Source organism: Maylandia zebra, linkage group LG8, assembly GCF_041146795.1.
Source record: "Maylandia zebra isolate NMK-2024a linkage group LG8, Mzebra_GT3a, whole genome shotgun sequence".
NCBI lineage: Eukaryota > Metazoa > Chordata > Actinopteri > Cichliformes > Cichlidae > Maylandia > Maylandia zebra.
The window spans coordinates 29,858,878-29,884,502 of NC_135174.1; the positions used below are offsets into that span (position 1 = coordinate 29,858,878).

Sequence of the window (25,625 nt, forward strand, 5' to 3'; positions counted from 1 at the left end):
TATTATGGAGTCTGACAGCAGTGGGGAGGAAAGACCTGCGAAATTTCTCCGTCCCACACCGTGGGTGCCGCAGTCTCCCACTGAAGGAGCTGCTCAGTGCTGTCACAGTCTGCTGCATGGGGTGGGAGATGTTGTCCATCAGGGATGACAGCTTAGCCGCCGTTCTCCTGTCACTCACCACCTCCACTGGGTCCAGAGGGCATCCTAGAACAGAGCTGGCCCTTCGGATCACCCTGTTCAGTCTCTTCCTGTCCCCAGCAGAGATGCTGCCGCCCCAGCAGACCACGCCATAAAAGATAGCAGAAGCCACAACAGAGTCATAGAATTTCTTCAGGAGTGGGCCCTCCACTCCAAACGACCTGAGTCTCCGCAGCAGGTACAGCCTGCTCTGCCCTTTCCTGTAGAGGACGTCTGAGTTATGAGTCCAGTCCAGTCTATTGTTCAGATGAACACCAAGGTACCTGTAGCTGTCCACAGCCTCAATGTCCATACCTTGGATGTTCAGTGGTTGCAGTGGAGAATGCTTGTGCCTGCGGAAGTCTACCACCAGTTCCTTGGTTTTACTGGCGTTGATCTGGAGGTAGTTCAGCTGGCACCAGTCCACAAAGTCTTGGGTCAGACCTCTGTACTCCTTGTCGTCCCCATCAGTGATGAGGCCGACTATTGCAGAGTCATCAGAGAACTTCTGCAGGAAGCACTGGGTGGAATTGTGGGAGAAGTCTGCAGTGTAGATGGTGAAGAGGAACGGAGCCAGAACCGTTCCCTGTGGGGCCCCCGTACTGCAGACGACCCTGTCCGACACACAGCCCTGAGTCCTCACATACTGTGGTCGGTCGGTGAGGTAGTCCAGGATCCAGGTAGTGAGGTGATGGTCCACTCCAGAGTTCACCAGCTTGTCCTTTAGAACCGAGGGAAGAATAGTGTTGAAGGCTCTGGAGAAATCAAAGAACATGATTCTCACAGTGCTTCCAGCGGTCTCCAGGTGAGCGAGGGAACGATGTAGGAGGTGAATGACGGCATCATCCGCTCCAATGCCAGGCTGGTAGGCAAACTGAAGTGGGTCCAGTGATGAGCTTATTAGGCGCCGAAGCTGAGCCAGGACCAACCGCTCCAGGGTCTTAACAGTCCCTCAGAGCATCCTCCTTTTCTGGGGTCCATCTCCGGATGGAGCGCGTTGTGACAGGCTGCCTTTGGACGAGGGGTGTGTATTGTGGCTGTAGGTAAACCAGGTTGTGGTCTGACTTCCCTAGTGGGGGGAGGGGGGTGGCTCTGTATGCATCTCTCACATTAGCATACAGTAGGTCAATTGTCCTGTTGCTCCTTGTGGGACAATTCACAAACTGGTGAAAAGCAGCCAGAGTAGAGTCCAGTGTGGCATGGTTAAAGTCTCCAGATATAATAATGAAAGCCTCGGGGTTTTGTGTCTGAAGTCTTGCTGTGACTGTGTGTATTTTCTCACAGGCAGCTGTTGCGTCGGCCCTCGGAGGGATGTAAACACACACACAGATCACATGACTGAACTCCCGAGGTAGATAATATGGCCGCAAGCTAACAGCTAGCAGCTCCAGGTCCGGACGGCATACCGAAACTTTAACGGAGACGTGTCCAGGGTTACAGTATCTGTTGTTAACGTAGACAATGAGTCCCCCACCTCTGCTTTTTCCGCTGGCCTGCGTGTCCCTATCGGCTCTCACGGATGTGAAACCGCATAGGTCTACGTTAGCCTGCGGCGTTAGCTCGGTTAACCACGTCTCCGTGAAGATAAACAAGCTGCACTCACGGTATAGTCTGTGGTTGTTCAGAGCGCACAGTTCGTCAATCTTATTCTGTAACGAGTTCACGTTGCCCATGATCACTGTCGGGATTGATGGTTTGAATCGCCTCCGGTGATCCGCTCTCCTCGCTCCAGCTTTGCAGCCTCTGTAGCTCCTCTTTAGCTCGGCCGGGATGTTGTGTCGCATGCCGGTCTGTCCCTTTGTTCTTAGTGCCAGCAGCTCCGCTCTCGAATAGATGAAGGAGCTGGTTCCAGAAGTTTTGAAAAGTGCATTATCCATCTTGTATCGCTATATCTAAGAGGTATAAGTAGAGGAAGGTGAAAAAAAAACTTTGAAGAGCCTAGTCTAAAAAAGTTAAAGTTAAGAAAAAAGGTGCGGTGTTGCAGAGCTACTTGGAAAGGCTGCCGTCACTCCAGCGCCATCTTGTAGGTGTGTGTGTGCGTGTGTGTGTGTGTGTGTGTGTGTGTGTGTGTTCAGGAAAGCTCTGTTCTCAGTTTATAGAGTCACTTTATCAAACTGCTTCTGAACACAGCAGAGATCAGCAGGTTTACTGACAAACATTGTGTGTGCGTGTGTTTACTGATGATTTCAGTTCTTCTCTTTCCCCACTGTAAATGATCAGCGAGTGGGTGGGGTGGTTTCACATGCAAAAACAGTTTTACCTCTGAAACACTGATCACCAGTACATCTGATGAGCCGTGACATCAAAGCTGCTCATACAGTTCTCTACCAACAGACTTTTCCTGAAGAAGATTAATATTCTCGGTCAGGTGTAATCTTTTTTGCTGTACTTTGTTAGACTTAAAGCTTCAAACGTCTCCTAATTATGTTTTCTGTATTGATATATATTTATGATCCAGGAGCAAGTTTATGCTTAAACTGCCTTTTAGTTGGGGCACATGATCAATCGAGTGTCAACGAACCTCTTAAGGAGCAAATCCTAGTATGGAGTTAATACCTTGGACTCTCTACCATTTGTCTCCTTAGAATTTATAATAGACCCAGAAATATATTCAAAACAGTGCTATATCATAAACTATGATATAAATAGGGAGGTCCTCCTTTAGGGAGGTCCCCCTAAAGGATGTGTTAAAAAATGACACAAAAAATGTGTTGTTACACTATTAACACATTTTGTGTGAATTTTAACATAACATGTGTAAGAAAATGTGTAAACTTTGAAAAAATGTGTAAAAGGCTTAACACACTTGATGTGTTGCACAGTTTAACACATTTTGTGTGTTATTTTCAGAATCTAACAACAGGACCTAAAATTAGCAGCTCAGTAATTTGAGGTTAGCCCTGTCTTTAGTGAAATAAATTCTACATTAACAATGTATTATAACTATATTAACTGAATAAATAAAATGTTTAGTTATTGTTTGTTTTCCTTAATCCTTTCCTCATTACGTTCAACAAACAAAACAACATCAAGGTGTGTATGGTGTACTAAAATTCTGAAGGAAGATTCAATATGTATGGCATACCAATTACTGGCCGTGGCTATACTATAACCACAAATATCCACACAGAACAGGCTTAATTTTGACCGTAACATGTGAACTAGGGCAATACAGTTGAAGTAAAATTAGAAAATTAAATGAGTAAGAATACACATGCTGAAAATTGAAACAAATTCTGCCCAGCAACATGACATACCAGCGGCGGGAAGGGGGCGCTATCTTTTCGCGCCACTGAGACAAAGGAGGCAAAGATGGACGTTACGTCGCCTAGTATGTTGTCAGACCTCACAGTAAGTATCATTTACCAGTTTATCTTAATGTACTGAAAATGTGTCGGGTTTCTGGAAGAATGTGAAACTTTGAATTTATATAAAATATAGGAGTTATGTCGGAGTTTTGAGTTTAAGCTAATTACTGCTTAACTATACCTAGCTAAGGTAACAGTCTCGCTAACATATTCTACTCTTAATTTTAGTATTAGACCTTGGCTTTAGTGCCATACTTCATTAGAGTTAATGTGTTTTTGGTAGTACTTTTATGTATTACTTTATTCATGTATTTATCTATTTACTTTATTTATGTATTAGAGTATTCAGAAATTGCTCTTAGAACCAGAGTTTTAGCTGAGCTAGCAGCTCCGACAGGCATTCTGGTGTCTATGAGCAACGCCAGAGTCAGTAACTAACCGTAGCAGTGTTGTGTAAAATGACAATATTGTCGCTGGCTCTGAATCAAGGGCGTAGATTCACCCAGCGGTGCAGAAAGAGTTAAATTATGTTCTCTACCGGAGTCCTACGTCATGTGACAAATATGGCCAATGTGATTGGCTGTGCCTTTCAGTGAGCTCTGTTTAGTTTTAGCAGCGGCAAACCTGCATTGCGAGGGCCTGCAAGGAGGAGAGGATGGCAGGAAAAAGGAAAACCTGGATATAAGAAAGTGTTTTTCAAAGAAACCTGTAAGACACTTAAACTCAAGTTCACTCGTAAAATGTGCCCATCATAAAAGCGTTACAGGCTATGCTAGGCTTTGGCCCACATCTGTCTAAAATTGTATGTACCCATTAATAACGTGTTTTGGAAACTAACTGCACAACAGGCAGCACTCCTAGAGCAGCATTTCTAATTTTGATTTAAGCTGTCGGAGAAAACGGCAGCCTCGAGCAGCCAGGATATTAGTTTACAGAGGCTGTTAAAATTATATGTCTAACGTTAAAATGTTGGTGACACAATAATTTCATCCTAATGGCACTGACATATTCATAGGGTTCATTTTAGTGCAGTTTGCACAGATTGTTGTAAAAATGCACTCACCCTACAAACATTACTGATGAGTCAAGATCTGCACAAAGTGACAGAAACACTGAAGCAGCTGCACATTTTATTCTTATTGTCATGTATGTCCTGTTTGTCAGGTGACAGCAGAACCAACACAAAGCTCAGAGAGTAATGGTGACACAAGATCACAGGTGAAACTGGATGATGACTTGTTGGTTCATGACTGTATTTGAAGCACATGTGTGACTGCATGTATGTGGAGTGTCTCACTGTTATTCATCAGGTGACAGAGGCAGCTCTGCCATGTTGTCGCTCAGACCGAGGTGGAGAGGTGAGCTCACAGGTGACTGACTGATGATGTGGTGCTATAGATTAACTAGTATTTATTATCATGACAGTTGTCAGGCTGCTTTTAGTCATTCCAGTATCCTCAGTTGAGGCTGAAAGAAGCTTCAGTGCTCTCAGAAAACATGGCTAAAGTCAAAAATGACTCAAATGAGATTAAAAATGCTGCTGTATGTCCACCAGGAGACACTGGACAGTATAGATGTAAAACCAATATGCCAGCAGTTTATCTCAGTTAACGAGAGGAGCAGGCCTGTGTTTGGCAGCTTCACATAGTGGACATTGAGTTGTTGTGTGGGACACCAGTAGGATTAATGTCTGTTGCCGTAACAGTAGCTTAGAATAAAAAATCCCAGCTCACTGATTTGATCGGGGCGATAGTGTGGCTAAAATGTTGCATAATTTTGCTGAGAGATCTTTTACTTTGTGGTAATCTTAGATGGACATAAAGCACCAGGTCATTCAGTGTTCCCTTAGTGCTAACGTGTCAGAGATGTTGGTGTAACTGAAGTAATGTTGTTAAGTCCTTGAACTCATATTCGTTTATTGTCATGACTGTATTTCAGGGCTGGACTGGCCATCGGGCATACTTGGCATTTGCCCGGTGGGCCGCTCGTGATTTTTCGTTTTTATGGGCCAATGGGTTTTTTTTCCTTTTCTTTTTTTAACAGTATAAATGAAAGGTGGTGGATTGGCCAGTTGGTCATGATCGACTCTGGGCTGGACCAATTACAGCTGAGGAGGTCAAACTTTAAAGTTAAGGTGAAAAGGAACGCGATTTGTCCCACACTACTTCAGCTAGAAAGTTGCTAATTCAATCATGAAACTGATCAATGATCAGCTGATCGGCTTTTCTCTCTGCGCAAGAAAGAGGAAACCAGCAGATGTCGGTTAAACAACAGCAGCACGTTTAAGCTTGATCAGCTGTTGTTAGAATTTATTTCATATTAATTTCTAGTATCAGCTGATGTTTGCTGGAGCCACAGCTGGAAAGCTGCTGGTCATGATGGTGGTTTGGATATGTGGTGAGAGGGAAACATGAAGATGAAACCAGGAGATGTCCTTACTGAACCATCAGAGCTGAACAGGTGATGGAGAAACAGGTTTACCTTTTAGATGACATGAATGAGTTGAAGTTATGAACTGTTTCTGAGAGACAAATAACACCAGGATCCTTTTCTAAGCAGCTGACAGCTGGTGACTGTGCAGGGGCGGGTCTAGCAAAGTGTTGCCAGGGGGGCAGGTAGGGCATTAACAGGGAGAGGGGGGCACAAAGACATACTTTTCTTTCTTATTCTCATTTAAAATGTCTCGCTTTTAACAAATAATTATCTGAATCTTACAACAAACGTTTTCATCTGATGTAAAATGTATAGAAATGCATTATTGTATTCAGTAAATATTAAGTCTAGTTAGTATATACCCCAGTAAGTTATAGTATTCTTTACTTTGGGAAGGTACCATCTGTGCAGTCTGCAATTCTGTTGAAGAAAGATGTTGAATGTATTTAATTACTGGAGAAAAATAATAGAGTTATGTGCATTTGTTGTATAAGTGCATTAAATTTAAATCGGTTTTGTTAGTTAAGCATCTTGAGGCAGAGGGTGGGGGGGGGGGGGGGGGGGGGGTTCCCTACTTCTTTTCATTTCTTTTTTTGCTGGGAGTTGGCAACCCTTTCAGTTATAGGTATATGTAATTATAAATTAGGTGTTACTGTTCAGGATACCAGAATATGGAAGGTGGTATAGGTTTAAGCTTATTATAAAGGCTTTAAAGGATTTATGACTTTTCCTATAATACCATGGTGGGCTGGTCACTCGTCAAAATGCCGATTTTGTCCCAGTCCAGCCCTGCTGAATTTGAAGTTATTTTTATTTTTGTATGATACCTGATTTATATTGAATATGGCTGAAGTAAACTAAAGTCTAAAATACTTATTCATTTGTTTAATTATAATTTAGCATTATATAACTCGCATATAAAACTATCAATTGTAATTTTAAATGGTTTAAAAGCATGTAGAATAGCATATGTAGGCAAGTACATTTCTCCTTTTGTTATCAAGAAGCAAAGACAAAAAGGAAAAAAAAAACTGAATCATTCGCCCCCACCAATGCCAAAACGAAATCTACGCCCTTGCTCTGAATATAGCAAATGTAGTCAGTTCACCGCGACCATTCGTTTGCTAGCACAGAATAGGATTAAAGCCTGATTAACTTTAGTTTGACGTTGCCCTCTGTCTTCTGTTATCACACTTAATAGACTACATTTAGTAGTGTTGTGATAAATATTTGTTATAATTACTTTTCACTGGTTAATAGTGCTGGGCAATATGCCATTTTTCTTCGTTTCTATCGTTTCTAACCTAATTTTATAAATTATTACAGAATCACAGAAGCCATCTCACGTTATATTTGTAAAGGCATGGCCCTGTTTATGTAGTTGAGAAGGACAGCTTTCGTGACCTCGTCAAAGTCCTTGATCCGAGGTACGTTATGCCCGGTCGTAAGCACTTCAGTAAAGTCGAGTTGCCTCGCTTATATGATGCATGCCGGGCCAAAGTAGAGAAGGACGTTTGCAGGGCCGTGCATTATGCCTTGAATTCTGACCTATGGACGAGCAGAGATACGTAGCCCTACATGAGCGTAACCATCCATTTTATTAACAAAGACTCTGCGCTCGCTGTTTATAGCCTGCGTACTTTCCAGAAGACCACACTGGAGGCATGTTGGCCCAAGGTATGAGTCTGCCATTAATGTATATTTAACGTGCATGTACATTATGTGCATATATATATATATATATATATATATAAAACACCCAGCACGCCCCTGCGGGCGGTTTATCCTTCAAGCTCGGGTCCTCTACCAGAGGCCTGGGAGCTTGAGGGTCCTGCGCAGTATCTTAGCTGTTCCCAGGACTGCGCTCTTCTGGACAGAGATCTCCGATGTTGTTCCCGGGATCTGCTGGAGCCACTCGCCTAGCTTGGGAGTCACCGCACCTAGTGATATATATATATATAGATATATATATATATATATATATATATATATATATATATATATATATATATATATAGCTGGATAGCGTAGTGGTTAGACTACACGCCTTTGGACCGCAAGTTCAATTCCTGCCTGGGGCGTCTGTATCCAGTAAGGGTCCTAAGGCTAGACCCCCTATGCTAAGCAAGCCTACCGCAGACATGAGTGAGACAGATAAATATGAAGGCATGCCGGCTCGGACGTCGCCCGGATCAACAAGGTCCGCGTCAGGTGTTGAGGAACCAGGGCACCCTGACGAAAAGTGGGCTACTGGAACAAGAAGGCATCAGTGGGCAAGAGACGAAAACAGGGCGTTGTTGGAATGCTACTACGCAAGTAACCCCGGCGGAAGGGGCTACATGAATAGGATGAGGGACCTATGGATTCTTCGATACCCAACATCCACAATGACGGCGAAACAACTAGTAGCTCAGTGTTCCAACATTCGAAAGAAGGGACTGCTCTCACAGCTAGAGATTGACGAGGTACAACACAAATGCTACGGCAAGGAGGAGTCAGGACGCCAGGTCAGGGGGGAGATATCATCACCCCCACCCGAGATTGGGTACATAGCCCCAAGTGCGATAGGAGAAGGATCGTTGAGTGCGAGAGGAACTGACCTGAAAAATAGGATCAAGCTTGAAACCTGGATCCCCCGTAGCAGGTTACCAAGATTACGTGAAGTACCCTCAGAAGGTCTGCTAGATGATGTTAATGCAGCACTACGGACAATACCTACAGCCACGATTACCGACACTAACAAGCTGATCTACAATACGGCAGCAGTGATCAGTGAGATGCTTGGCTACAAGTTGAACAGCCACAAGGTGCAGTACCCTCCATGGAGAAGGAGGCTAGAGGGCAAGATCAAAGTAGCACGGAGGGAGGTTAGCCAACTAACGGAGTTGCAGAAAGGTGCGACAAATAAGGTGCCTAAGAAATACAGCAAGCTGTCCATACCTGAGGCCTTGGAAACTGCCAAGCAAAGACTCACAGCCTTGGCCAGCCGCTTGAGGAGGTACACCAGAGAGATAGAAGGCAGGAGAATAAACCAGCTGTTCTCCACAGAACCGGGCCCTGGTGCTGTCCAACTCTTCATACTGGAGACCCTTTCTTGGATATCTGCCACTGTGATGGTTACTGGACCCTGTTCAGGGAGGTCGCTGTGGTCTGCCCTCAGATCCTCTAGCCACTGAGCATTGCCGTTATGGGTTGCATCCTTCTCCCATATGCTCTTCCAGTATTGCTCCGTCTCCAGCCTTGGTGGTGCTGTTCTCTTATTATTATTGTTCCCTTGCCACTGAGAGTACACCTTTGCTGGTTCTGTGGAGAACAGCTGGTTTATTCTCCTGCCTTCTATCTCTCTGGTGTACCTCCTCAAGCGGCTGGCCAAGGCTGTGAGTACGCCTAACTTTTTAAAGTTAGGCGTACCGGTACGCCCATGGCAAAAAGTTAGTCTAGAGCTCTGCTACTGGTTAACATGAAATATACCTCATATTGACAGAGATAATTATTTTTTAAGCAGTTAAAGCAGTTTTTGCATCTAGTATGATTAACTAGAGTATGTGCACATTCTTTTTTAAGGCTTATTGCTGGAAACATGCTCTGATATAGTTTCTTTTTCATGCAGAACTTCTGACTAAGTAATAATCAGTGTTATTAAAAAAAACAAACAACAGCAACTTGACCAAGCAAATTATCTTATTTATTTAGCCACGTGTTTCTTTTTTTCAGCACACATATGACAACTTAGAATCTGTCAAAGTCCTTGTAACCACTTTTATAGCTGAGAAAGAGATTTGTAAAAAAAACTCTTCATGTCAGCAGTGCCAAAGACATCATAGGTCAAAGCCAAGCTCAGCACATGGGCTGTGTGCTTGATAGGTTGCTAAAGTATAACACTGATTTCATGGAATATATTGATGTTGACAGTGAGGTAGATGTTAAGGACTTTGATAGATTCCATATCGTCCTGTCAGCCGGAGGGCCACCGATGGAAACCTGTCTTGGGGAGATTAGACAAAGTCAGGTACACTTTGCATTTCTCCAGTTTCCCAAGTCAAAAATTGTGTTTTAACAGTTATTAACTATTAGTCAGGATCAGATTTATTCACCAAGTAGCAACTATAAGATAAAATCAATTGAATTATTATTCAGAATTTCTTTTAGTCATTGCGTTATAATCACGGTAATTAAGAAACCGCCTTCTTCCGCTGCAGCTTTTTGAGTAAACTCGTGCTTCTATGCTCTGTGCAAATTTGCTGTCATGACTTTGAAGATTATTGCAGAGAGGTAAAGTGTCTGGTGTTGCCTTCACACAGTCTACCATTACCACAGAAGAACAAAGTCAACCCCTGAAGTCACTACTCAAGAGGAAAGCCCCACAGATTCTTAAGGAGTATGAAACTACAGGTACCCTGTCAGTGCCATCGTGGAAGCTTCTTGTGAAGACTTGCATTGGGGATCTGGTGGAGAGGTGTGGTTAGTAAGTATAGCACCTTACTGTGCTTTGTTAAAAATTTTCAATGAATTTTTCCTTTAAAAATGTTGAAGTGCACAGAAGTAAAAAAGGTTACCTTTGTTTTCCAGTTACCCTCATCATCACCACTGAGTGTCCGAGTGGCAGGACAGGGGGAAGGATTTGTAAGTAAATTTAGCAATTTAATAATGTACACTCAACAAAAATATAAACGCAACACCTTTGTTACTGCTCCCATTCCCCATGGGATGGACGTAGAGACCTAAAATTCATTCCAGATACACAATATAACCATCCCTCCCAAACAGTGGTCACAAATCAGTCCAAATGTGTGGTAGTGGGCACATCTGCTATATTGAGATAATCCATCCCACCTCACAGGTGTGCCACATCAGGATGCTGATGTGACATCATGAGTAGTGCACAGGTGTACCTCAGACTGCCCACAACAAAAGGCCACCCTGGAATGTGCAGTTTTGTCTCACAGCAAAATGCCACAGATGCCACAAGCAATGAGGGAGCGTGCAATTGGCATGCTGACAGCAGGAATGTCAACCAGATCTGTCGCCCGTGCATTGAATGTTCATTTCTCAACCATAAGCCGTCTCCACAGGCGTTTCAGAGAATATGGCAGCACAACCAACCGGCCTCACAACCGCAGACCTCGTGTAACCACACCAGCCCAGGACCTCCACATCCAGCAGGTTCACCTCCAAGATCGTCTGAGACCAGCCACCCAGACAGCTGCTGGAACAATTGGTTTGCACAACCAAACAATTTCTGCACAAACTGTCAGAAACCGTCTCAGGGACGCTCAACTGCATGCCCGTCGTCCTCATCGGGGTCTTGACCTGACTCCAGCTCGTTACCGTAACAGACTTGTGTGGGCAAATGCTCACATTCGATGGCGTCTGGCACGTTGGAGAGGTGTGCGCTTCACGGATGAATCATGGTTCACATTGTTCAGGGCAGATGGCAGCTGAGAATGTCCCAGTTCTTGCATGGCCAGCATACTCACCGGACATGTCACCCATTGAGCATGTTCGGGATGTGCTTGACCGGCGTATACGACAGCGTGTACCAGTTCCCACGAATATCCAACAACCTCGCACAGCCATTGAAGTGGAGTGGACCAACATTCCACAGGCCACAATTGACAATCTGATAGACTCCATGCGACGATGTGTTGCACTGCATGAGGCAAATGGTGGTCACACCAGATACTGACCGGTTCTGGGTCCCCAGACCCCCAATAGCGCAAAAAACTGCACATTCCAGGGTGGCCTTTTGTTGTGGGCAGTCTGAGGTACACCTGTGCACTACTCATGATGTCAGATCAGCATCCTGATGTGGCACACCTGTGAGGTGGGATGGATTATCTCAATATAGCAGATGTGCCCACTACCACACATTTGGGCTGATTTGTGACCACTGTTTGGGAGGGATGGTTATATTGTGTATCTGGAATGAATTTTAGGTCTCTACGTCCATCCCATGGGGAATGGGAGCAAAAACAAAAGTGTTGCGTTTATATTTTTGTTGAGTGTATATTACCCATATACCTCTGTCCTTTCTTTCTCAGGAGCATTATTATGATCCAGTCTCTTATTGTGGATTCCTAGAGACTAGACTAAACTAAAGAATTTAAATTATGTGGCCTTGGGCTGCACATATAAGCCAAATGAGGTGCCTTAAGCCTCTGCATTTCTGATTTCATCTATTCACAAAAGAGAAAGTCATTTTTGTTGTACATCTCATAATTGATTAAATAACACATTTCTGTATTTTGAATAATTTTACACCTTGCTTTTCTTCATTAGATGAGGCTTGTTACACTGCCCTTGTAGTGTTAACACACCTGCTCCCACCAGTTGGTGCCAGTCGTTGCAGCCTTAAATCAGCTATAACGCACTTGGTTGTTCTTGCACTGATATGTATTCAGTGAGGTTCACACAGTATTTACCTGAGGAAAGCATTTGTCTAAACCTCACTGAATACTTCTCTAAAAATCTATCTTTATCTTCCCCATCTCCAAGCCTTTGCAGTGATCCTGAAGCATCATCCACAACACACCAACCCCAGCCGATATGCATCGGGGATCTAAACAGTGCAACCAGGCAGTACGTCATTGTTGCCAAGAATGACAAAGCAACCATTCCTCTGAATGATGGCCAGACGTGTGCTGTGGATAAGCTTTTCAAACTGTATTGGGTCCTTGTCCTATCCAGCACCGCTTGGCTCCGTCTTCACCTTCTTTGAGTTTGTCTATGACCCGCCACTGTCCACCCAAAGGAAAACCAAAGTACTGGAGCTGATTGCACAGATTAAAGGATGCAAGTAAAATGTTCACCTGTCCAAAATGTAGAGAGTCTCTGTTCACAGAGGTGAGAAACCTCATTTGGCATCTTCGTCAAATTCACTGCTTATGAGATGGACTAAACTTGAAAATTATATGTAGCCAAGATGGCTGCCCAAGGATGTATTATAACTTAAATTCATTTTCAAAGCACCTGCATAGATCTCATTCTACTTCATCTTCAGTGGATGCTGACTCAGTTCAACCTTCTTACCAAGGAGAGACATCAAACTGTTCAGTTGAAACTGATGATCTAGTAGTTCCTGATGTTTTGGAGATGCCCGGTGATGTAGCAGGTGCAGTATCAAAGTTAAAAAACTATACTGATCTTGGTGAATGTGCTGCTTCTTTTGTGGCACAGATGTATGCCTCATCAAATATTACTTTAACAGATGTTACAAGAAGTGTAAACTGTACAAAGGAGTTGCTTGAGAAAACTGTAGACTGTTTGCAACAGTCAACTGCTGCTTTGTTGAGTAGCTTGGATGTACCACAAGACAGCGAGGCTGTTCAAGCATTAATGAAGGAGTTTGAAAGTGCTAAAAATATATTTGAAGATGTAGACACAACATAAAAGGAATTCATTCACTTTGTGGCTACCTTGTAAGTTTCTCTGCAAACAAATTCTGTCAGTTTTGCATGATTGACAAAGCAGATGCACAGCTGATATATGATGAAGACAAAGTTGAGTTGCACACCAAAGACAGTTATCAGGAACATGTCAGCCTAAACGAACCAAGCAAGTGTGAAAGAGGACTCCTCTCTGAATAACCTTCACTAATTTCATGCAACAGAAAACATAAATGTTGATATCATGCATGATATACTTGAAGGTGTAGCCCCTTTAGGGGTTAAATTAATGCTTCACCATTTCATTTATGAGGAGAAGCTCGGTGCTCTCTGTCAGCTGACTGTTAGCAGAGCGAGTGACATCTCTGAAAACATCTGAGCACAAACATGTTCTATGTTGACAACCTGACCAGACGTGAAGATTACGGCGCGACATTCGCGGCTAAAACCCTGTTAAAAGTGTAGCTGGTGACAGAAAAACGGGTATTTTAAAACTTTACACCACCAACATTGCTGCCTGTGATTTGAAATGCATTATGGGATACCTGGCTGCCCCAAGTCCACACAAGCAATCGATTATCTAGGATCGACCTGTCTTGACTTATTTTGCACGGCAGCCAATCAAAATCACTCTCTTCCACAGCATGTCTTTTATCCTGTCTTCCTTCTCTCACCCCAACCAATCACAGCAGATGGCCCCGCCCCTCCCTGAGCCTGGTTCTGCCGGAGGTTTCTTCCTGTTAAAAGGGAGTTTTTCCTTCCCACTGTCGCCAAAGTGCTGCTCATAGGGGGTCATATGATTGTTGGGTTTTTCTCTGTATCTATGAAGCGCCTTGAGGCGACTTATGTTGTGATTTGGCGCTATATAAATAAAATTGAATTGAATTGAATTAGATGCTCTCGATAGGACTAACGTACAGCCACATCAGTTGCCTCAGTCTGTTTAACAGGATGCAGTGACCAATGATTCAACAGCCCAAGAATATACAAGCTGAGAGCTCAGCATCCACTTCTGCTCTCTGATGGTCTAAACTCAGACTGGAATCTAAAAAATGTGAATGGTGAACACTGACTGCTTTCCATGACTTCTTTAAAAAATCTTTAAAAAATGATTTTGTCACAGAGAGAAGATAAAGGATCATGACAGTTGTATATAAACACCTGGGGAGAGAAAAAAGGAGAGTGAAGAAGAAACTCTCATAATGGAAAGTCTTTCAGCCTGAGCCTGTTGCAGTATAACTAAGAGAGGGCCAGGGTCACCTGATCCAACCCTAATTATATGCTTTAGCAAAAATGAAGCCTCATCTTAAAAGAAGAGAGGGTGTCCAGAGAAGAGGGGCCTGGAAGCCAACCCTACGCATCGTAGCAAACACGTAACAGCTGCACACACAGGACTGGCTCAGAGGAGCAAGGGATTGTGGGAAGAAAATTAACTAATGCCTTTGAGAAATCTTCTCAGTCTCTCTCTCTCTCACACACACACACACACACACACACGCACTCACACTCACACACACACTCACACACACACACACACTCACACACACTCACACACTCACACACTCACACACACACTCACACACACACACACACTCACACTCACTCACTCACACTCACTCACTCACTCACACACTCACACACACACTCACACACACACACACTCACACTCACTCACTCACTCACACACACACACACACACACACACACTCACACACACACACACTCACACACTCACACACACACACACACACACACACACTCACACACACACACTCACACACACACTCAGGCTAATCAAACACAGCTGAAAGACGCGGCACTGTAATGAGCTGCTTTACATTTTATAAAGGCTGATGAATCTGTTATTTTGCACACAGCAGCAGAAACACAGTGAAACATCTGAGACTGACTAACACTGGTACACATTTAACTTCCCTAAACTTTTTTGAATTATTATGTGATTTTCTTTTTTCTTTTTGAGGGACTATAGCAGTCAAAGTAAGAAGACTGTGATCAGCAGCAGATGCTAATAAAATCAGTCACACACTGCAGCTACCTGATGTCAGACAGAAACTGTGGAAAAATATTTGTTTTCATACTCCTCAGTGGACGATAGACTCCCCACTGCTGTTTATTATCTGTTTTGAGTCTGTGAGGCTGTTAGTCACTTTATTTTCAGTAATGACACGCTGAGCTGCAGATTTGTTTCGCTGCTGCAAAAAACCAGAACAGATACACAGCGTCAAATCGAGTACGGCTGGATTTTAATAAGCAAAATGAAAAATACACAACAGCAGTGATGAGCAGCTGAAAAACAGATGAACGCAGCCAGAAGAGGAGACACATAACAAGCTGTTCAATATCACCACACCTGCAGAGATCTGCACAATAGGGCTGTTCGATATGACAATATATATTGGATGATGATATGAAAACATCTATCATTTCATATTATATGCTATCGTTTGTTTCGTGGTGTTACAAAATAAACCGTTTACAGTACTATTTTTTCATGGTTTTGACGGTCACTGTAGTGGCTGTATTAAAGTTCTCTTTTTCTCTTATATTTACCGTATTTGTACCCTAATTTCTTTCGGGATTAATAAAGTATTCTGATTCTGATTTCCCGGACTACAGAGCGCACCTGAATATTAGCCGCACAAGCTAAAATCAGGGGAAAATCCTGTTTTGTACATACATTAGCAGCACCTGACTAAAAGCTGCAGGTGTTTCAATGCTGACTTATCATATGTAAGAGAATATGCACAAAGCGAATTGTCAGGAAAGAGACGGCTGTTTGGAGACACACCCCTTTTATTAATATTTTGAAAAACAAGTTATGGGTACATATTTGCATAACTTTTTAGTAGAGCTGGGCGATATATCGAGTTTTTAAAACATATCGATATATTTTTATACGAGATATAAGATGTGACAATATCCTTTATATCGATATAGTCTATGTTACGTTATAATTATAGTTGTGGAGCCGCAAGTTTGCCTCTCTTTCGTCCACTTTTGTCTCTACGCAACGTTACTCCGCCTCGCCTTCACTGAAGACAACTCCCCCTCCTCCCCCATCGCTTCACATGCAGGCAGCGACAAGACGGACACGGCAAATCTCCGTTAACGAGTTACTGCGCATCGCCCCATGCGTGGGGCTGGACGGCGTCAACGTGCTAACGAGCTAAACATGCTAACGAGCTAACCGCGCTAACGAGCTAACAGCGCTAACCCTAAAGTCCTTTCATTCTCTCAAAAGTTGATAGCGCGCCTTATGTATGAATTCTGGTTGTGCTTGATGGCCGCGAACCGATTTTATGTGGTACACGGCGCTCAGCAATCTGTCAAAAATGTTTGAGTACGACTTTGGTAAGCTACGGAGCTGCACCGCTTGATAGATTGTCGGCGCATTACGGCTACCGAAGAGCTTCGCGGAGTGATACGTACTGTGCATCAACGTAATATTACCTTGTGTGTGTATAAGGACCATAAATGGCACCTGTAAGAGACGTGGTTATGAAGCGGATTTCAAACTCCAGGCTGTCAGTCACGCAGCAAAACTTGGGAACAGAGCAGCTGTGAAATCTGTCTTTGTTATTGTGCTCAGCGTCTTTTAGTTTATATTTTGACTGCACAATTGTGATCTTTTTGTTATGCACAAAAACAACCTTGTTTTCTTTTATTTATGGAGCATTATTATTTAATGAATGCTCATAATTTAATTTTGAGTAATTTTTCATGTACATCTGTGCTGTATGTTAATAAAAGTGCCTGTGTGACATCTGGGACACAGCTTTGACTAAGAACTCTCTTTTTGTTCTTACTTTATGGCTTAAAAAAAATATATCGAGATACATATCTTATATCGCCATCCAGTAGAGCTGGGCGATAGAACGATAACGATATGTATCGCGATATAACTTTTACTCGATAGAGAAATTAAACTATCGCGATAGACCTCGCCGCTCTTGTCCTCAAAAAAAAAAAAAAAAAAAAAAAAGGTCAGCCAATCCAAATTAAGTAGCGCAGAGCCGCAGCGTCACGGCCGCAGCGTCACGTCGCGTGACTTGTTACGTACAGCACAAGTGCCAAGCCGCACGTGTGTTTGTTTGGGAAGCAGCCAGCGGGTAATGGAGGAAATGAGTGTGCCGACTAGAAAAATCAACCGAGCGTGACCGAAGAGAAAACAGATGATGGTTCCAATGCCGGAGAGATTGTCGAACGGAAGAGCCATAGAAGTTCCGTAGTGTGAAGGTATTTCGGCTATTTCAAGTCTGACAAAAAACAGAGTAGCGTGCACTGTAAATTGTGCCGAAAGCAAGTCTGGAAATACAATAAACTGGTGCATGCGTCACACTGTGCGCCACGTTATTGTTTCGGTGAAATGAATTTCTACAATACTGTTAATTCTACTCTCTGCAGTGTTTAAATGCTTACATATACACACAGTTACTGTCCCTCCACACATACGACTCGGTTCTGCTTCTATGCCGCAGCTTTGTTTACTTTTTCCCACCGAGGCTTCTAGACTTCTGATTGGCCAACATTTAGGCACGGTTAGGAATCTAGCGCCACCTGCTGCTTTGGCATGTTCATAGCAGCGTTTTCCTTCATTTCTGCCTTTATGTGTGGACGGGATTATTTTTTAAAACGAAAATGGAAAATCTCCGTTTTCAAAAATACCCGTGTACGTGTGGACGTAGCCTCAGTCTCTGACTGGAAGCGCTAATTCGTCATTCGGCTTTTGTCAGACTAAAGTAACTGTTAAAACTGTTTGAAAAGCTCAGCTATACAACAAGGAGAGATTGAGAATTTCCTTTTAGTTCTCAGTTTATTTGATATTGACAAAAGTTAGTCAGTTTTGTCTGTTCTTCTGTAAAACAAACTAAGATTTATTTTTAGAATTAATATTTTGTTTCTAAGTGGAATTGACAATTTAGTCTGTTTTGTTTGTCCTATTTTGAAACTTAAACGCTTTAGCGGCTGCCTTTTGTGTAGTTTGCAATATTTGCCTTTATTTATCTGAAAAAGTCTCATGTTCCTTAAGTACATCTACCCTGTTGAACTTATTATGGGAAATAAATATTTAAATAAAAACAAGCTGCTGATTATTTCACATTTTACTTGTGAGCAACGGCACATTTAAATCTTACAAATATAGTTATTTGGCTTATATCGTGATAGATATCGTTATCGCCTGAAATGAAAAAAACATATCGTGATATGAAAAAATCTCATATCGCCCAGCTCTACCATCCAGCTAAAAAATATCGAGATATAAATTTTGGGTCATATCGCCCAGCCCTACTTTTTAGGTATATGTACAAGTAGCGGTAATTACAAGTACGAAACATGTACTGTGCTTCATAAATGAGTAACAAATGTAGTACATAACAATAACCTACAGCACACCAGAAAAATAGATTCGGCCTACCTTTTAGGCTCAGGTGCAGTGACACGGCTTTAACAAGAAGAAAAGTCAGTCATTCACCATCTTTCTTTTCTTCCTGCACTGAAACCACCAAAGTCCTCTTCTCCAGTGTCGGACACGAACAGGCTCAGGATGGCTTCGTCATCCACTCTCCGCTTCTCTCCTTTGTTGTCACTTTCAAAACCAAACAAATCCTCGTTGTCAGTGTCGAACACCCTCAGAAGGGCCGTGGCGGTGTCCTCCTCTCCATCATGCAGCAGTCCAGCCCTTCAAAATCCGTTGGTGATCGTGGATGTTTTCACACTTTTCCACGCTGTCAGGTTCCACCGGTGGAGTTGAGCATAACTTGCTTTTCGCAAGTTTATGGCCGCTTGTCATCCACGCCTCCCGCTGAACGCGTAGCGCTACTTTGAAGTTTGTTTTTCGCGCTACTTGTACAGCACTATGTTGCCTGGCGGATGGACATGTGACCAACATACCACTCTTGAACCCCGATACTGTGTGTCTGATCACATGCCCTTCCGCCAGGCAACGTAGTGCCGTACAACAGTGGAACAAACAAAACAAATCCTCTTATGATATGACAAAAATCACGGACAATCCATAGAAAAGCCGCACCTGACTAAAAGCCGCAGGGTTCAAAGCTTGTGCAAAAAGTAGCGGCTTATAGCCCGACAATTACGGTACTATAACCACACTACGGATAGACAAGTGACTCTTTTTATGCGCTGTCATTAGCAACAACGACGGTAAAACCATTGTGTGGCTCCACCATCCTCTTGTTTATTTTCCACATAAACCTTTCACAATAAAGCTCAAGATCCTGTTAAGATTTTCCAAATAAACTGAAATGGTGACAAACAGAAGGACCAGTCAAAACAAATCGAGGACCTTATTCCTAAACGAGGGCCTACCTCTGTAGCATGGACATGGTTTGTTTATGAAAAGTCTGACGCAGACCAGAAAACTGAGCTATGCAAATTATGGTGCAAACTGGCCTCAGACTCAAACAGGACAAGCCTCTTGTACCACCTATGAAAGAAAAAAAAACCACTCGACTCCAGGTAAACGACGCCCAGCTGAAAACACTTCACATGAGTCGAGCTGGCCGAGACTCAGCGAATTAACAGGAAATGTCAAATTTTTGTGATATATATCGTTGTCAGGACGATATACGTCTTATTTAGGGATATGAGATTTTGGTCATATCGCACAGCCCTACTGCACAATCAGAATCACAGCATGGAACCAGAACCTGAACTTGCTATGGTGTCACAACCAGATCCTGTTATCAATAGATTATACGATTATCTTATTTGATTTACTCTGACTGCAGACAGAAAACACACAGCATTGTAAACAGGAAGTGGCTTTACCACGTGATCCATATACAGCTTATGAAATTAGCGAAAGCAGCAATTGTGACTCCACCAACACACTAATTACACAATGAGGATCAAATCAGACTCACCTGATGGAGGAAGAGCTGTGGGGAGAGGGAGAGGAGACAAAGACAGCAGGTGTAGTGGGAGCGAGGAAGAAGAAGAGTCTTCAGGTTCGACATCTCTTGTCTTTGTGTTGTCTCTCCTGATGTGATCTGCACACAGAATAAGAAATGGATGCTTCTGATCTTCATCAGTGTATTGAAGAATATTTCACGAAGCCTAAAAACTGAGTGTCCACATGTCTTCTGCTCTTTCTGCTTAGTAAATAGATTTTATTCAAGCTCGACAGGAACAGCTGAGAAGAGTTTGTATGTATGAGTTCAAATGCTGAACTGATTTCCAATGAATAAAAAAGAGGGTTGACAGTGAGGGTGTAAGCAGTCACTTCAGATTAAACATTCATCCATCTTCTTCCGCTTATCCAGGGCCGGGTGGCCCAAGCAGAGAAGCCCAGACCTCCCTCTCCCCAGCCACCTCCTCCAGCTTGTACGGGGGAACACCAAGGCGTTCCCAGGCCAGCTAAGAGATATAATCTCTCCAGCGTGTCCTGGGTCTGCCCCGGGGCCTCCTCCCGGTGGGACATGCCCGGAAAACCTCGCCCAGGAGGCGCCCAGGAGGCATCCTTGTCAGATGCCCGAACCACCTCAGCTGGCTCCTTTCGATGTGGAGCAGCAGCTCTACTCTGAGCCCCTCCTATATGGTCGAACTTCTCACCCTATCTCTGAGGCAGAGGCCAGTCACCCTTCGGAGGAAGCTCATATATTGTAAGGTAGACCCTACAATAATACTTCTTAGCACAACAACACCCTGAATCTAAATTGATAAATCAAAAGAACTAGTCGCATGAAAAACAAATGAATAAATTTCAGATTGATACCGGCTTCAATGAAGTAAACAATCATTGAAATAATTAGAGAGAAATCTGTCATCACTGAGGCTCCATATGGAAACCCCCGCAATCAGCCATTATAAGTGGCTGATATCATTGTGGCTTAACTGAAGTTTCATGTAGTTACACTTTTAATGAAGATCTGTGTGCTTGTGGCATGGTTATATTTCAGCAGATCAGTCCGCCTCCACGAGTTTGCGCTCCTTTCAGGAAAACACTGACCTAAATCTGTTGACGGCAGCACCATTGCAGCGACAATAAAACATCTGTGGAAGGATATTTGATGCAGCACAATGCTCGCAAGATACCAACCCCCATGTTGCTCTCCGATGCATCCACCGGAGTATGAATGTGTGTGACTGTTAGATAGTAAGCACTTAGAGACAGCATAGACAAAAAAGTGCTGGTGTGAATGGGTGAATGGTGAGTGCTCAGCCAGAGTAGAAAAGCGCTAGATAAGAACCAGTCCATTTACAGTCCGATGAATGATAAGGTTAGAAATTATTTTAACAACACATGCTCACTGTTGCAGACATTACATTTTTTAGTTTTCAGCTGTTTTTCATTTCCTCTCCACATTCAGCAGAGCAGAATTTCCTGCGGAGGTTTCCATCTGTGAGCATGTTGTGTCAATCTGAGACAAATCAATCTTGACAAACTATAAACTGAAGAGAAACCGAGCTCCTGCCAGAAAACATCAACAACACGAACACACACCCACGTTTGACTAAATAAAAGCTAATTTAATCTGCATTTGTTGGCTTCCAAAAGCCTCTGACTGCATCGGAACATCGTCTCAAACAAATGAACTCAGAGGATTTAGACAAGAGAAACACATCTGTGTCTATTTCAGTGATGCAGACTCAGGCTGCAGCCAGTCAATAACCTGTTCCTGCACCCCTGAGTTTATTCTTTAAGGCAGCAGCTGTTCTCAGGAAGCTCCTCACAAACAGCAGATAAAAATATAAAGACACACAACAAAGACCTCTTAAAATGTCAATGCAACAAACCATCTGCAGATGATCATGCTACAAGTTGCAGGAAGAAATTTCAGCAGGAGATGATGTAGAAACATAATGCCACATTATACAATAAAAGAGGGACATTAACAACTCAGTATTCATTTGAAAAGTGCAATGCAATAACGTAAAAAACTGCACCACAGGTGAAAGTTGAAGTAATTTTGATATTACTTCATTCAGAATATTTATGAATTCTGTTCTCTTGGCCTGAGCTGTGTCAGACTTAAAAAGTTTCCTGGCCTTTCTTTTTTACTGAACTTTTGCTAAATAATTTTCCTGGTGCTGGGGTTTCGGAAGTAGCCGGTAAGATCCCAGAGATTATAAAGAACCAACCCAAGTTGAACCAGTCTATTTGGGGACAAATGATATCTGATATCAAAAGACGGAGGGGGTTGGTTTCGTCCACCTACACAGCTTGATTGCCTGGATGTTATCAGTCTGTAGAGACTACAAGGTGGCTATTATAAATAACATTAACTTGCTTCTGGAGCACAGAGGGCTTTACTGGAGGGATGGTATATGGATGGTATGGTAACATAACCAAGTTGGTTCCTGCATGTTGATGGCAAACATATCTTATGGTTTACAGCAGCGGTCTCCAACCTTTTTTGCGCCACGGACCAGTTTATGTCCGACAATATTTTCATGGACCGGCCTTTAAGGTGTCGCGGATAAATACAACGAAATAAAACCAGTACCGGTACAAAAAGAAAAAAGATGTGTTCATAACACACAGGAAAAGACCCATGGAAACCCTGAAAATGTGAATTTCACACCCAAGCCTCAACTCTCGCAGCCCGGTACCAAACGACTCACGGACTGTTACTGGTCCGTGGCCCGGGGGTTGGGGACCGCTGGTTTATAGCACTCAAATGTTCCGCCTTTCTCTGGGTTATATATAACAACGGTTATATTGCCTAATCAATCACAGCACTAATCCTTTGGGTGACTGGTGCAGCTGTATGTGTCCAAGCCATTCTCAAACCATAACCCACTTACAATAGGCATGGACCTGCAAATTCAGACTTTACTTATTTTGGCTGAATTGTGGCAATAAACACCCAACTCAAACCACCAAGAGACTGTGTCTGGGCCCAGACCACCTAAACAAGAAAACAAACAAAGCCGTTTTCAACTGTACCAGGACAGTTAAATGTATCAGACATTAGACCTCTCTCTTCTAAGTCCTATTAGTAAATGATTTAACAAAAAGTACAGGCTGAGTTGAAGGCTGAGTGAATCTTTCACTCCAGCTTATTAATTAGCCAAAGACCGACACACAGTTTTACTTCAAAGCCTCAATCTTAGGGTGTTTAGTCCATAATACTCTGGTTCCTTTCTGGTTCATTCATTCGTCGTACTCTGGTTCACCCTGTATATTACTCTTTTGTGCAGATGCGAACACAGTATGCGCACTCGAGTGTGGCCTAAAACAACTGCACCAACGTCCTTTGGTGGAGGTGATTTTGGTCCAGAGGGGTTCATTCATGGTGTACATGTGATCTGAGCTGAACCAACTACCATGTGTACGCTGCAAGTTTGAGTTAAAAAACTTCCAGTAGCCACATCTGCTTTGTTACTATAGATATGCAAAGGTCTGTACAGGCTAGCAGCTAGCCACAAAGTAAATCCCGTAAGTTCTCCAATAGTCATAAAGACAACACCTTCTTCTTCAGTTTAGTTTATTTTTTTCATGTAAACAAACTAAAGCTACAAGTTTACAAACCTGTCAACTGATTTGTAAGTAAATGGACGATAATGCCTTAAGCCCCACCAGGCTAAGTGCGACACAGATGAGCTGTGCGTTTAGGCTGATAAAAAGTCCAAAAGACAAAACAGAAATCCAGTTAGCTAATGAGTTACATAGTCTACAGGGGAAAATGAAACCACATACAAAGGCAAACATGGAAACGGGTAACACTAGGGCATGCAAGCAGATATTTGGACCAGATAGCAACTGAACATACACAAAGGGGTGTTTGCGGCAGAGAGGAAACACCTGGGAAACACAGGTGAGATAAATACCAACAGAGACTAACCCAAAGTAAGAAATAAAGAAACAGTAAACGGCACATTCTAACATACAAACTTGATAATTGGATAAAAATAACACAGGGGAGGTGAGGTACACTAAATCAAAAACTCAGGTACTTAAATATAAACTTTAACATGAACAGAATCCAAAAGCTATACCAATACTAAGAAGACCTTGGACTATCAACACGAATAAACCAACCAGAAACTGCTAAAAGGAAAAAAGAAAAGAAAAACAGAGAAAAAGGAAAAGAATACAACAAGACCAAACACAAACTCCCATGGTTCATTACTCATTTAGAAGATCGTTTAGCCTGGAGAAATAGTTTGCTGCTTTATAAGAAAGCCCTCCGCAAAGCCAGAACATCTTACTATTCATCACTGACTGAAGAAAATAAGAATCCAGGTTTCTCTTCAGCTCTGTAGCCAGGCTGGTAAACAGTCAGAGCGCTGTTGAGCCAACCATCCCTTTAACGTTAACTAGTAATGACTTCATGAACTTCTTCACAAATAAAATTTCAATCATTAGAGATAATTCTGAGAAGCTTCTTCAGTTCAGAACTGAAGAAGCTTCTCGGATGAGAGGTGAAACGTGTTCAAGCAACTTAAAGAAGTCCAGGTGTTTTTTTTCAAATGATCTTCTTATGGCCTCTGACAGTGGACTCATCTCTGTGCTTGTCCTGCTAGACCTCAGTGCAGCGTTCGATACTGTCGACCATAATATCCTATTAGAATAGAATAGAATAGAATTCAACTTTATTGTCATTGCACATGCACAGGTACAAGGCAACGAAATGCAGTTTGCATCCACCCAGAAGTGGTTTAGCCATGATATAGATATATTACAATATATATTAGCAATAATATAGATATGCAAGTATATTACAGAAATGGGTCTATTATGGTATGTTATAATGTACACGGTATGAAGTATGTTGTGAATATTCTATAACTATAAGTATGTACAGGCTGTAGTGAGTACAAGCTATGTACAGGCTATGAACAGGATATAAATATGAAAAACTATACAGAATATGAAATAAATAACTTTACAGAATCTGGGATATACAGCTATACAGAAATGGGAACTATGCAAGTTGTAAACAGTTGTAGGATTAAAGATTATCGTATGTACAGAATGATTATTTACACAGGGCTATACAGCAGTGCAGTTAAGATAAGTGAGGGTGTAGATAGTTTCTACAGAGGCTATATAAAGTGCTAGTGGTTGTGAGTGGTGGTTCAGTCCATGTTATTATTGTGTTTGAGGGTACAGTTGTCCATTGTGGGTGTGTGTATGTTCAGTCCATGTGTTAACGTGGGTCAGATGTCAGGAGGCAGAGTTCAGGAGTCTGACAGCTGTGGGGAAGAAGCTGTTCCGGTACCTGGTGGTCTTAGTCCGGAGGCTCCTGTAGCGCCTCCCAGAGGGCAGGAGGGTGAAGAGTCCATGTGATGGGTGACTGGGGTCTTTGATGATTTTCCCAGCCCTTTTCAGACA

General features: G+C 42.7%; 1 protein-coding gene across 5 annotated transcripts in view; it reads right to left on the reverse strand.

The window, feature by feature from the left end:
• The window catches only part of tcerg1l (transcription elongation regulator 1 like), an 89,614-nt gene that overhangs the window by 53,864 nt on the left and 10,125 nt on the right, over positions 1–25,625 (reverse strand). For all 5 annotated transcript variants that reach the window (XM_076887783.1, XM_076887784.1, XM_076887786.1 and 2 more), the window contains exon 5: positions 20,209–20,334. In XM_076887783.1, the coding sequence (XP_076743898.1) occupies positions 20,209–20,334 (126 nt within the window). The remainder of the gene's footprint in view (positions 1–20,208; positions 20,335–25,625) is intronic.